Source organism: Epinephelus moara, chromosome 22 (genome assembly GCF_006386435.1).
Source record: "Epinephelus moara isolate mb chromosome 22, YSFRI_EMoa_1.0, whole genome shotgun sequence".
In the NCBI taxonomy this organism is placed as follows: domain Eukaryota; kingdom Metazoa; phylum Chordata; class Actinopteri; order Perciformes; family Serranidae; genus Epinephelus; species Epinephelus moara.
This window is the reverse complement of record NC_065527.1, coordinates 53137-66659: the sequence shown is the minus strand read 5'-3', so window position 1 is coordinate 66659 and position 13523 is coordinate 53137. Positions and strand designations below refer to the sequence as shown.

The following is a 13523-nucleotide window of genomic DNA, read 5'->3' as shown; positions in this document are numbered from 1 at the left end:
TTTTTTTTCCCCGTTAAAGGGGTTTTTTTGGGGAGTTTTTCCTTATCCGCTGCGAGGGTCATAAGGACAGAGGGATGTCGTATGCTGTAAAGCCCTGTGAGGCAAATTGTGATTTGTGATATTGGGCTTTATAAATAAAATTGATTGAAAATTGATTGATAAATTGGACTCAAGATTCAAGGACTGGATAGCTAAGGGTATAACAGCTCTATGTCGTGTAATGAAAGATAAAAAAATGTTCAGTTTTGAAACGATTAAAATGACACAATTATTAGAAAATCAAGACTTCTATCGATATCTGCAGCTGCGGCATTATGTTGATATGAAGGTGAAAAATGTAACAAAGACAAACATATGTTTGATTGAACTGTTTACAAAAGCCTATAATTCAGAAACTATTGATAGAACTGTTTCATGCTTGTATAAGGGTCTGTCGAATCTGAAATCACACTCAACTTCATATATTAAAACAAAATGGGAGAAGGAAGGAGGGATAACTATATCTGAGGAAGAATGGACAATAATATGGAGATATCAATGGACTTGTACCAGCTCACCGAAATGGAGGGAGTTTGGCTGGATAAGTCTGATCAGGTTCTTTATTACACCTTCTCAGAAGTCTCATTATGATAACAACTCCCCTGCTTGTTGGAGAAACTGTGGGAATCAAAATGCAAACCATTACTGCTCTGCCATGAAGGATTATTGGAGAGAGATACACAAAGCTCTACAGGATATCTTCAAATGTGAAATACCCCTTGAGAGTAAGACTTTGTTTTTCGGACATGTACCTCAGGACTGGCTTAAAAGAGATAAACATTTAATGAATATCCTACTAGTGGCCTGTAAAAAGACTATTACCAGGAAATGGTTATCACAGGAGAGCCCAACTTTGAAGTTATGGATGGAAATCACAATGGACATTTATAAAATGGAGAAGATAACAGCATTTATTAATCATAAATTGGAGAAATTCACTTCATACTGGGAAAACTGGGTCAACTATGTCACGCCCCATAGGCCTGATTTTATTTTCTCAAATCAGTGATTGTGTTGTGTTAAAAAGATCACTCCCTACTTGTACATAGTTTTCTTGTGGTTTGTTTTTCTTTTCATTGTTTGGATATAAAACAAAAAAATATTATTTTGGCATTTAGGGCAGACAATAGATGTATGATGTATGCAAATATGATGTACTGGATGTGAATGTCTGATGCTGAATGTCAATAAAAAATTAATTACAAAAAAAGAAATAAACATTTGAAACCTGAAAAAAAAAAAAAAAAAAAGAAAATTTAAAAAAAAAAGAAAAAAAGAGGTCAACGGAAAGCTTTGTTGAAGAGGTGAGTTTTTAGAGCTTTCTTAAAAGTATCCACAGACTGTAGTGCCCTGAGGTGGTCAGGGAGGGCATTCCACAGTCTGGGAGCCGCCAAGCAGAAGGCCAGCATGCCCATGGTTTTTAGGTTAAACCTGGGGGGTTTGAGGAAGTGTGCAGTGGAGGAGCGGAGGCTGCGTGTATTGGTCTGAGGGGTAAGGAGTTTCTTGAGGTAGGAGGGGGGGCATGTCTTTATATGCACTGGTGGGTGAGGAGGGAAACCTTGAACTCAGCTCTGAGTGAGATGGGGAGCCAGTGAAGAGACTTAAAGATGGGGGTGATGGGTCATGTTTGCGCACCCTAATCAGGATCTTAGCAGCATTGTTCTGAATGCACTGGAGCCACTGAAGGCTGTAGCTAGGGATCCCGATGAGGAGTGCATTACAGTAATCCAAACTGGAGGAGACAAAGGCATGGATGAGCTTTTCTGCATCTGCAAGGGTGAGCATGGGACGGAGTTTGGTGATGTTCCGGAGGTGAAAGAAGGACATCTTGCACAGGTGTTTGATATGAGTCTCAAAGGTGAGGTGGGGGTCCATTCTAACACCCAGGTTAATAACTGATGTGGAGAGGGGGGTGTTTTGGCTGGAGAAAGTGATGCTGGTGATAGTGGATGACTGGACCTGGTGCGGTGTGCCAAATTGGATAACTTCTGTCTTTGAAATATTTAGCTGTAAGAAATTTAGCTTCATCCATACCTCTATCTCCTCCAGGCAGGAAGTCAATGTGGATAGTGGCAGGGGTGTAGAGGGACTTGGTTTTATGCTGATATACAGCTGCCTGTCATCAGCATAGCAGTGGAAGGAGATACCATGCCTACTGATGATATGGCCTGGGGGAATCATATTGAGAGTGAACAGGGTGGGACCCAACACCAAACCTTGGGGGACACCACGTGTGACATTATAGGTGAGAGATCTTGCCTTTCCGATTGTAACATGCTCAGTTCTGCTGGGGAGATGTGAAGTGAACCAGTAGCGAGCATAGTCAGTAGGGGTGTAACGGTACACAAAAATCTCGGTTCGGTACATACCTTGGTACACAAGTCACGGTTCGTTTTTTTTCGGTACAGTAATGAAAAAAATAGACAACTATTAAATATCTTTTAGTTATTGGTAACCTTATTAAAACATACCACCACAGCAGTTAACTCTTTTTACACAATTTTTGAATGAAACAAATATATATAAAATCCTGCTTTGTCACATTGTTTGAATGAAAATAGAAATATAAAAGTGAAAAATAACATCCTGCTGTTTTTTTTAACACATTTTTTGAATGAAAAATATAAATATACATTTCTGCTTTAACAGCTTTACTCAATTAAAATAAAAAGTATAGTGCAGCTGGTCAGCTTTAAAGCCTGCTCAGATTCAGTTTTACTAGGAACTTACTTAGCTTTCCCACTTTGTTAAAGTGCAGTAAACAAAACATGCTTATATCTAAAGTGCAGCTTAAACAATTTTACTCAACTCCAATGGCGTTGATTATTTCTTTAGCGCGATGGTCAGGGAAACGCTCTTTCTTTTTAAACGACGACGATATCGTAGTTTGCACCAGATTGCTTTTTCTAGTCGTGCCGGTTAACGTTCAAACTCGGGTGGTGTCGCTTTAGATGCGTTAGCATGTTAGACGTGTTTCCAAGTACATACCCGACCGCTGTTCTGCAGTGTCGGCACACTGCTTTTGTCTTGTCCACTTGTTTATTTCCATCTTCGTATTTTACCCTGAAACCAAAGTGTTCCCAAACAGAGGACTTAAGGTTTGCGGGTGGGTCTTCAGGTTCGTCAGGCTCACTTGCCATGTTGTCAAAATGCGAGAATGCGCTGCACAAAGTGAAAATGGAGATTTACGGGACTCGGTCCGTCACTCAATTATGTCTGTCGGGGAACTAGATATTTTAAATGGTTCGGCTCGCAAAAACGTAATTAAAATAAAACAAAAATAAAATAAAATAATATCCTGTGCCCAGTAATTCGGTACAGTAAAGGTAAAGTTGCGTACCGAACGGTTCGACACAAATACATGTACCCTTACGGCCCTAATAGTCAGAGATGCAAGCGGAGTCAGAGATGTAGATATATTACATGATGTAGTAATTCCGTACCTATATTGCATGATGTATCGGTACCATACTTATATTACATGATGTAGTAGTACCCTACCTATATTACATGATGTAGTAGTACCTTACCTATATTACATGATGTAGTAGTACCTTACCTATATTACATGATGTAGTAGTACCTTACCTATGTTACATGATGTAGTAGCAACTTACCTATATTACAGGATGTAGTAGTAACTTACCTATGTTACATGATGTAGTAGTACCTTACCTATAAAACATGATGAAGTAGTGCCTTACCTATATAACATGATGTAGTAATTCCTTACCTATATTACATGATGTATCAGTACCTTACCTATATTACATGATGTAGTAGTACCTTACCTATATTAGTAGTACCTTACCTATATTATATTATGTAGTAGTGCCATACCTATATTACATGATGTAGTGGTACCTTACCTATGTTACATGATGTAGGAGCACCTTACCTATATAACATGATGTAGTGGTGCCTTACCTATATTACATGGTGTAGTAGTGCCTTACCTATATTACATGATGTAGTGGTGCCTTACATATATTATATGATTTAGTAGTACCTTACCTATATAACATGATGTAGCAGTACCTTACCTATGTTACATGATGTAGTAGTGCCTTACCTATATTACATGATTTAGTAGTACCTTACCTATATAACATGATGTAGCAGTACCTTACCTATATTACATGATGTAGTAGTACCTTACCTTTATTACATGTTGTAGACAGACTTTTCCTCATATTACATGATGTAGTAGTGCTATACCTATATTACATGATGTAGTAGTACCTTACCTATATTACATGATGTAGTAGTACCTTACCTTTATTACATGTTGTAGACATACTTTCCCTCATATTACATGATGTATTAGTGCCATACCTATATTACATGATGTAGTAGTACCTTACCTATATTACATGATGTAGTAGTACCTTTCCTATGTTACATGATGTAGAAGTACCTTACCTATATTACATGATGTAGTATTACCTTACCTATATAACATGATGTAGTAATACCTTACCTATATTACATGATGTAGTAGTACCTTACCTATATAACATGATGTAGCAGTACCTTACCTATGTTACATGATGTAGTAAAGGCCTTGAAAACTGCGGTCATAAAGCCTCTCCTAAAGAAGAGCAGTCTTGATGCCACAGTACTGAACTACCGGCCCATTTCAAATCTGCCATTTTTAGGCAAAGTCCTTGAGAAAGTTGTTTAACAACAGCTTACTGACTTTCTCCTAATGAACAACTCCTTTGATGTTTTCCAGTCAGGTTTTAGACCCCATCACAGCACTGAGACCGCTCTTATTAAGGTGACAAATGACATCCGCCTGAACACTGATGCAGGCAAAGTCTCAGTTTTAGTCCTGCTAGATCTGAGTGCTGCTTTTGACACTGTCGATCATGAGATCCTTTCACAGAGACTAGAGGACTGGGCGGGCATCTCTGACACTGCCCTAAATTGGTTGAAGTCCTATCTAGAAGACAGGAAGTACTTTGTTGAAATTGGTAACTGTGTCTCAGACCACATGGCCTTGACGTGTGGGGTGCCCCAAGGGTCAATCCTGGGACCCCTTCTGTTCAATCTCTACATGCTGCCTTTAGGCCAGTTAATACAAAGTAATAATGTGTCCTACCACAATTATGCAGACGACACTCAGATCTATGTCACACTGACAGCAGGTGAATATGGACCAGTGGATTCACTCTGTCACTGCATCCAACAGGTCAGTGTGTGGATGCAAAACAACTTTCTCCAGCTAAATTCAGACAAGACTGAAGTCATCGTATTTGGTCCACAGAAACAAAGAGAAAGTGTCAGCAGTCACCTCCAGTCTCTCTCTCTAAAACCTACAAATCAGGTTAGAAATCTCGGGGTAATAATGGACTCAGACTTGAACTTTAACAGCCACATCAAATCAATAACATCAGCAGCTTTTTACCATCTAAAAAACATTGCCAAAATCAAAGGTATAGTGTCTAAACCTGACTTGGAGAGACTTATCCATGCATTTGTCTCTAGTAGGTTAGACTACTGTAACGGCCTGCTCACTGGCCTCTCCAAACGGGCCGTAAGACAGCTGCAGTACATCCAGAATGCTGCTGCTCGGGTCCTGACCAGAACCAGGAAGTACGAGCACATTAGTCCTGTGCTCAGGTCTCTACACTGGCTTCCTGTGGCTCAGAGAATAGACTTTAAAGCAGCTCTGCTTGTGTACAAGTCTCTCCACGGCCTAGCACCAAAGTACATCTCTGACATGTTAGTGCCATATGAACCATCTCGGACTCTGAGGACCTCAGGGACCGGCCTCCTGCTGGTGCCCAGAGTCAGGACTAAACATGGGGAATCAGGATTCCAGTTTTATGCAGCTAAAATCTGGAACAGTCTTTCTGAAGATGTGAGACAGGCCTCTACTCTGACAATGTTCAAATCTAGGCTCAAAACAGCTCTATTTCACTGTGCATATGACTGAAAGGATCTTATCTGCACTCTTCTCTTTTAAAGTTCATTTTATAATGATTATTTATGTTTTTATTTTGTATTGTGATTTTAATACATTTTCTTTTTTCTTTTTTTTATAACACATATATTTATTGATTTTTGAACTTGGTACAACATTCGTTCAGGATAATTTGTTATATCTTTCAAGTCTTTAAACAACTTCCATCCCTCCCCCAAACCCTGAACACAGAGCCAACAGTATAAGAAAACAATAACAATAATGTGTTGTTATGTTGGCGGCTGCAAATAAAGAAAATAACTTAAATATGTACATATGTCCCTGTGGCTACAATATGTACAGCATGCCTACATGTCAAGTAGATATATAAATACTCGACTGACAAACAAAACACAAAAAGATACTTATGTATACATAAAAATAAGAAAAATTAAATATTATGTATGTAAAATAAAATAAAAAGAAACAAGAGAAACAAACTGAGAAACAATACCTAAATAAAATTTAAATGAAATAAAATAAAATAAAAATAAATTAAATTAAAAGGGTACAGTCTTACTTGGTAGATGTTAGGTTTAAGGAGTTAGGATATCAGGTCTTGATTTCAAAAATATGATAAATGAATCCCATATTTTATGAAAAATATGACTCTTTTGTTTGATTGTATATGTAAGTCTTTCAATCGACAAGCAAGAAGAAAGTTCATTAATCCACATGTTCAAAGAAGGACAATTAACACTTTTCCAATGTCTGGCAATAAGACGTTTCGCATGTATTAAACAGAGGTTAAGCAGCTTATTCTCATGTGTTCTCAGGACCAGTGTTTCTGGTAACAGTCCGAGGATGCAGATCTCTGGGCATACAGGGATTTTTTTCTTGATTATGATGGAGATGGTATTAGTTATATTTTTCCAGAATTCTTGTAAATATTTGCATTTCCATATACAGTGGTATAGGGTCCCCTTCTCCGTTCTGCATATTATACAACTATCAGGGATATTAGGATTAAATTTATTGAGCTTTCCAGGAGTTATGTATGTTCTCATAAGCCAATTATATTGGATCAATTTCAATCTGCTATTAATAGATAGTGTTTGTGCTTGATAGCAAGCTTTTTCCCAATCATTTTCAGTGATTTCTCTTTGAAGATCCTCTATCCATGCCATTCTTTTGTAATCCGAAGATTCCAAAGATGTCTCTACCAGATTCTCATATAATACTGAGATCTTACTTTTAGCATATGGGTCAGATGTTGCCAAGTTTTCAATAGTACTTAGGGGAGGACATTGATATGATTGCATCCTTGAGTGGATGAAACTCTGTATTTGAAAGTATTTAAACATATGAGTTTAAGGGATCCCAAATTTTTCTTTAAGATTATCAAAGGACATGAGGGTGTTATCTGAATAAAGATTTGGAATCTTCTGTAGTCCCAATTGAGCCCAGAGTTTGAATCCGAGTTCCGATTTGCCTGGTGTAAATAAAGAATTGCCCCAGATAGGAGCAAATTGTGAAAACCCAGTCGGCACTTTAAACATTTCCTGTGAATCACGCCAGGCTATAATTGTGGTTTTAACAAATGGGTTAGCTGTATTCTGCTTAAGTTTTTTGAGAGAGTCAGAGTATAGATATGTATCTAAACTTAGCCCTCCGGCACATTTTTCCTCTATCTGGACCCATGGTAAATTGGGAGGGTTAGAAAACCAAAAAAAGGCCGACCTAAGCTGAGCTGCCCTAAAATACCATAAAAGGTTGGGTAGCTGGAGCCCCCCTCTTTAATATGGAAGATATAGCAATGTTAAGCGAAGTCTTGATCGTCTTTTGTTCCAAATAAATTTTGTGAACAGTTTCCTCATATTGGAGAAAAATGTTGGTGGGGGTATAAGAGGAATTGATTGAAATAAATATAAAAATTTGGGGAGAATGTTCATTTTAATAATGTTGATTCTGCCAATTATTGTAAGGGGGAGGGTCATCCATCTATCTAAACTATCATTTACCTGAGCGACAATGGGGTCATAATTACATGGGATCATGTTTTTAATTTGAGGTGTAATAATAATCCCTAAATATTTGATCCCATCTCTAGATACTGTGAACGGGTGTTGGATTGTTGGGTTAATCCTTTCTTGTTCATTAAGAAAAAGTATACATGATTTTGACTGATTGACCTTATAGCCTGAGAATGTTCCGAATTGATTGATCAGATTAAGCAAGGTAGGTATTGAGTTTTTTAGGTCTGAAAGATATAATAATATGTCGTCTGCAAATAAAGAAATCTGATGTTCTATTTCTGAAATCAGAATTCCCTTAATGCCTGAGTGATCTCTGATTGCTATTGCTAGGGGTTCAAGAGCTATCACAAACAGTAAAGGGGACAGGGGGCAACCCTGATGAGTGCCTCTCGACAGACCAAAGGATTTTGAGGTTAAATTGTTTGTAATAACTTCGGCTGATGGTTCACGATAGAGTATGTTAATCCATTGACAAAATTTAGGACCGCACCCAAATCGGCAGAGTACATCAAATAAATAAGGCCATTCGACTCTGTCGAATGCCTTCTCGGCATCTAGCAACAGAATACAGGTGTCTTTAGCATCTTTCTTTTCGTGGATAATATTTAGTACTCGCCTTATGTTATGAAACGCCTGTCTGTTCTTCATAAATCCATTTTGGTCATTATGAATAATCGATGGGAGGTGGGCTTCTAATCTTAATGCTAGTATCTTTGCTAAAATTTTAACATCCGTATTAATTAAGGACACCGGTCTGTATGATTCACATTTAGTATGTGGTTTGCCTGGTTTAGGTATAAGTGTAATCAGTGCCTTTCTAAGTGATGCGGGGAGAATGCCAATTTTCAGGGATTCCTCATACATATTCATAAGGGGATGTACTACTTTTTCTTTGAAGGCTTTAATATGTCAATGGGGAGACCATCCAGTCCAGCTGTTTTACTGCTCTTCATTGCAGTTATGGCTTTCAAAAGTTCTTCAATAGAAAATGGGTAGTCTAGGTGCTGTTTAGCTTCATCTGAGAGATTAGGGATTTGGAGACCGTCTAGAAATGCCGTTTGATGACTATTAATCCCGGAAGATTCTGCTTTATATGAGTGATAGAATTTGGCAAAAGCTTCATTGATTTCCGATGGGTCTGATGACAGAGTTTCTGAGGCTGTTAAAATATTATTGATAGCCTTACTAGATTGTAGTTTCTTGATTTGCCAAGCCAACAATTTACCAGATTTTTCTCCCTGTTCATAGAATGTTTGTTTTAGATGAATTATGCTATTTTCTGCTTTTGAAAGTGATAGTTCATTATATTGTGCTCTTAGGAGAAACAAGTCCCGTTGATATAGTTCTATGTTTGTGTTATCTTCATACATTTCTTCCTCTAATTTCCTAATTCTGTCGTTGAGACATTGTTTTAATGCATTTTCTTGTTCTGTAAAGCACTTTGAATTACTTTGTGTGCGAATTATGTTCAACAAATAAACTTGCCTTGCCTAGTAGTACCTTACCTATATTTCATGATGTAGTAGTACCTTACCTGTATAACATGATGTAGTAGTACCTTACCTATATTACATGATTTAGTCGTGCCATACCTATATTACATGATGTAGTAATGTCTTACCTATATTACATGATGTAGTAGTACCTTACCTTTATTACATGTTGTAGACATACTTTTCCTCATGTTACATGATGTAGTAGTGTCATACCTATTTTACATGATATAGTAGTACCTCACCTATATTACATGATGTAGTAGTGCCTTACCTATATTACATGATGTAGAAGTACCTTTCCTATGTTACATGATGTAGTAGTACCTTACCTATATAACATGATGCAGTAGTGCCTTACCTATATTACATGATGTAGAAGTACCTTACCTATATTACATGATGTAGTAGTACCTTACCTATATAACATGATGTAGTAGTAGCTTACCTAATTTACATGATTTAGTAGTAACTTACCTATATAACATGAGATTAGTGCGCATGCGCCACGGTGTATGCAGCCTGTTCCAGTCGCTCCTGCTTACTTTAACTTTGTTTTCAACTTTTTTCCTCTCTTCTTTATCTTACTTGTTCTGTTTTTACTTAAGTTATTTATTAAGCTACGTCCTCTCTAATCATGCTTGTGTGGAGAGTTTTTGTTGTTTCGCTCGTGGTGGAATCGCTCCTTTTACTCTGCCACTCGACCGTCGCTCAGCAACACCGCATTGTTTACTCCAGGGATCAGCTGATGGAGCTGAAGCCGGCCGGCTTGGCTACGGTGAGGGAGGATATACCTGCTGAACTTTGGAGGAAAACACACCGGGGTTGCAGAGGGAAAAGATCGCTACGGCGGCGGAAAGGAGCGAAACACCGGAGACTTATGGAGAGGAAGACATTCAAGCCGTGTCTCCCATCTATCATCATGGGCAACGTGAGATCACTGGGGAATAAGATGGACGAGCTTACAGCGCTAACCCGGAGTCATCAGGAATACCGGGAGTGTAGCCTGATGATTTTCTCGGAGTCATGGCTACACACGGATGTTCCTGACCACAATGTTTCCACCGTGGGTTTCCACACTGTCCGGGCTGACAGGGACTGCACTAAGAGCGGTAAGCGTAAAGGAGGTGGGCTTGCTGTTTACGTGAACAACAGGTGGTGCAATCCTGGTCACATCACAGTCAAAGACCGCATCTGCAGCCCGGATATTGAACTGTTAGCTGTGGGCCTCCGTCCTTACTATTTACCCCGTGAATTCTCACATGCTATTGTAGTGGCTGCTTATATCCCCCCGTCCGCTAACCCGACGTCGGCATGTGACGTCATCCACTCCACAATAGCCGGACTACAGACTGCACACCCGAGTGCTCTCATTATAATCTCGGGTGACTTCAACCATGTCTCTATTAAAAAGACACTCCCGAAATTCACCCAGTATGTGACCTGTAAAACCAGAGAGGAGAAGAGCCTGGACCTGCTGTATGCTAATGTAAAGGACGCATACACCTCCACGTCCCTTCCCCCGCTGGGTAGATCAGATCACAACTTGGTGCTTCTCACCCCCTGCTATGTGCCTCTAGTGAAGAGGCTGCCTGTGACCACAAAGACAGTGAGGACATGGTCAGAGGACTGCTATGAGGCACTGCAGGGCTGTTTTGAGGTGACTGACTGGAATGTACTCTGTGAGCCACATGGAGAGGACATTGATGGGCTTACTGAGTGCATTACAGACTACATTAATTTCTGTGTGGACGGCATTGTCCCAGCAAGGACTGTGCGGTGTTACCCAAATAACAAGCCTTGGGTAACAAAGGACATCAAAGCCATACTCAACCTGAAGAAGAGGGCTTTCAGAGGTGGCAACAGGGAGGAGCTGAGGGACATTCAGAGGGAGCTGAGTGCAAAGATCAATGAGGCTAAGGACGGCTACAGGAGGAAGCTGGAGAGGAAACTCCAGCTGAATAACATGAGCGAGGTCTGGAGTGGTATGAGGACCATCACCGGTTACAGACCAACTAGCAGTGGAGCTGATGGTAGTGTGGCTAGGGCCAATGAGTTAAATCTGTTCTTCAATAGGTTTGACACTGCTGCCCTGGCCCCTGTTGGCTCTCCTGCTGACTGTCTCCAGCCACCACCACTTCTGACCCCCCCTCCTCCTCCTGATAGCACCTCATCCAACTTGGTGAGCCCCTCACACCCATCCCCCACTCCTCACACCTCCTCTGGCTCCCATGCTACCTGCCCTCCTCTCACTTTGGACTCCAACTCTCCCCCTCCTCAACCTGCACTCTTTACACCTCTACATGTTAGGAGACAGCTGAGCAAACTCCCCGCCGGTAAGGCTGCAGGCCCTGATGGTGTCAGCCCACGGGTTCTCAGAGCCTGCGCCGAACAGCTCTGTGGAGTGCTTCATCGTGTCTTCAAAATGAGCCTGAGCCTCCAGAGGGTCCCTGTGATATGGAAGACGTCCTGCCTCGTTCCAGTGCCAAAGATGCCGCAACCCAGCGGTCTCTCGGACTACCGACCGGTGGCACTGACGTCACATATCATGAAGACCCTGGAGAGACTTGTCCTGGAGCAGCTCAGGCCTATGGTCAGGCCGCACCTGGATCCCCTCCAGTTCGCCTACCAGCCCCGGATTGGAGTTGAGGATGCCCTCATTTACCTGCTGAACCGCATCTACGCCCACCTGGACAAGCCGGGGAGCACTGTGAGGGTCACGTTCTTTGACTTCTCCAGTGCTTTCAATACCATCAGGCCTGCTCTACTGGGTGACAAGCTGACGGCGATGCTGGTGAATCCCCCCCTTGTGTCCTGGATTGTGGATTACCTCACTGGCCGACCACAGTACGTGCGCTTGCGGCACTGTGTGTCAGACACAGTGGTCAGCAATACCGGGGCTCCACAAGGTACTGTCCTCTCTCCTTTCCTCTTCACCCTTTACACCACGGACTTCAGCTACCAGACAGAGTCTTGTCATCTTCAGAAGTTTTCTGATGACTCTGCTATAGTTGGATGTATCAGCAAGGGTGAGGAGGCTGAATACAGGGCTGTGGTGAATAACTTTGTCTCATGGTGTGAGCTGAACCACCTGCAGCTCAACACAACAAAGACAAAAGAGCTGGTGGTGGATCTGAGGAGAACGAGGACACCAGTGACCCCAGTTTCCATCCTGGGGCATAACGTGGACATTGTAGAACACTACAAGTACCTGGGTGTGTTCATAGACAATAAACTGGACTGGACTAAGAACACTGAAGTCCTTTACAAGAAGGGACAGAGCCGCCTCTATTTTCTGAGGAGGCTCCGCTCCTTTAACATCTGCCGGACTATGCTGAGGATGTTTTATGAGTCTGTGGTGGCCAGTGCTATTCTGTTTGCTGTGGTGTGCTGGGGCAGCAGACTGAGAGTAGCCGATGCCAACAGACTCAACAAGCTGATCAGAAAGGCCAGTGACGTTGTGGGGGTGGAGCTGGACCCTTTGACAGCAGTGTCAGACAGGAGGATGCTGTCAAAGGTGCGGGCGATACTTCAGCATGGCTCTCACCCTCTCCACAACGCTCTGGTCGAACTGAGGAGCACCTTCAGCCAGAGACTGATTGCTCCTAAATGCACCACTGAGCGCCACAGGAAGTCATTCTTACCTGTGGCCATTAAACTGTACAACTCCTCCCTCTGATGATCGGACTCATTTGGCTATTTATAAAACAAATCACACAATATAATTACTCATTCTTATTTCATTTATAATGCTACAACCATTTCATTGTATATTGTATATATTTCAGATTGTCTACTTTACTGTTTTTATTATTTATTTTACTTTATTGTCTACTTTAATATTTTATTTTATGTTAATGTCTACTTTAATATTCTATTTTATTCTATTTTATTCTAATGTCTACTTTAATATTTTATTTTATTTTATTTTATTTTAATGTCTACTTTAATATTTATTTTACTTATTTCATTGTCTATTTTAGTATTTTATTTATATCTTCATCTTTATCTCTTGTTTCCATTCATGCTGTATTTCTATTTCTACTT

General features: G+C 40.6%; 3 protein-coding genes across 10 annotated transcripts in view; 1 reads left to right on the top strand and 2 right to left on the bottom strand.

The window, feature by feature from the left end:
- LOC126384195 (clumping factor A-like) overlaps positions 1 to 13523 on the bottom strand; it is a 39668-nt gene that overhangs the window by 15834 nt on the left and 10311 nt on the right. The gene's annotated exons all lie outside the window — the stretch shown is intronic.
- LOC126384199 (uncharacterized) overlaps positions 37 to 13523 on the bottom strand; it is a 16521-nt gene continuing 3034 nt past the window's right edge. Inside the window, exons 3-4 of one of the 6 annotated variants that reach the window (XM_050035155.1) lie at positions 9489 to 9604; positions 37 to 4519 (exon numbers count right to left, since the gene is read on the bottom strand). In XM_050035155.1, coding sequence (XP_049891112.1) covers positions 1465 to 2406 — 942 coding nt within the window. In that variant the 5' untranslated portion in view covers positions 2407 to 4519; positions 9489 to 9604 and the 3' untranslated portion in view covers positions 37 to 1464. Of the gene's footprint in view, positions 4549 to 9488; positions 9605 to 13523 lie in introns of all 6 variants that reach the window. The other 5 variants (XM_050035157.1, XM_050035159.1, XM_050035160.1 and 2 more) reach the window with 5 other exon arrangements.
- LOC126384194 (uncharacterized) lies at positions 9809 to 13392 on the top strand. Its single transcript, XM_050035149.1, has 2 exons — positions 9809 to 10752; positions 11116 to 13392. The coding sequence occupies exons 1-2, from the start codon at positions 10114 to 10116 to the stop codon at positions 13153 to 13155; spliced, it is 2679 nt and encodes an 892-aa protein (XP_049891106.1). The 5' UTR covers positions 9809 to 10113; the 3' UTR covers positions 13156 to 13392.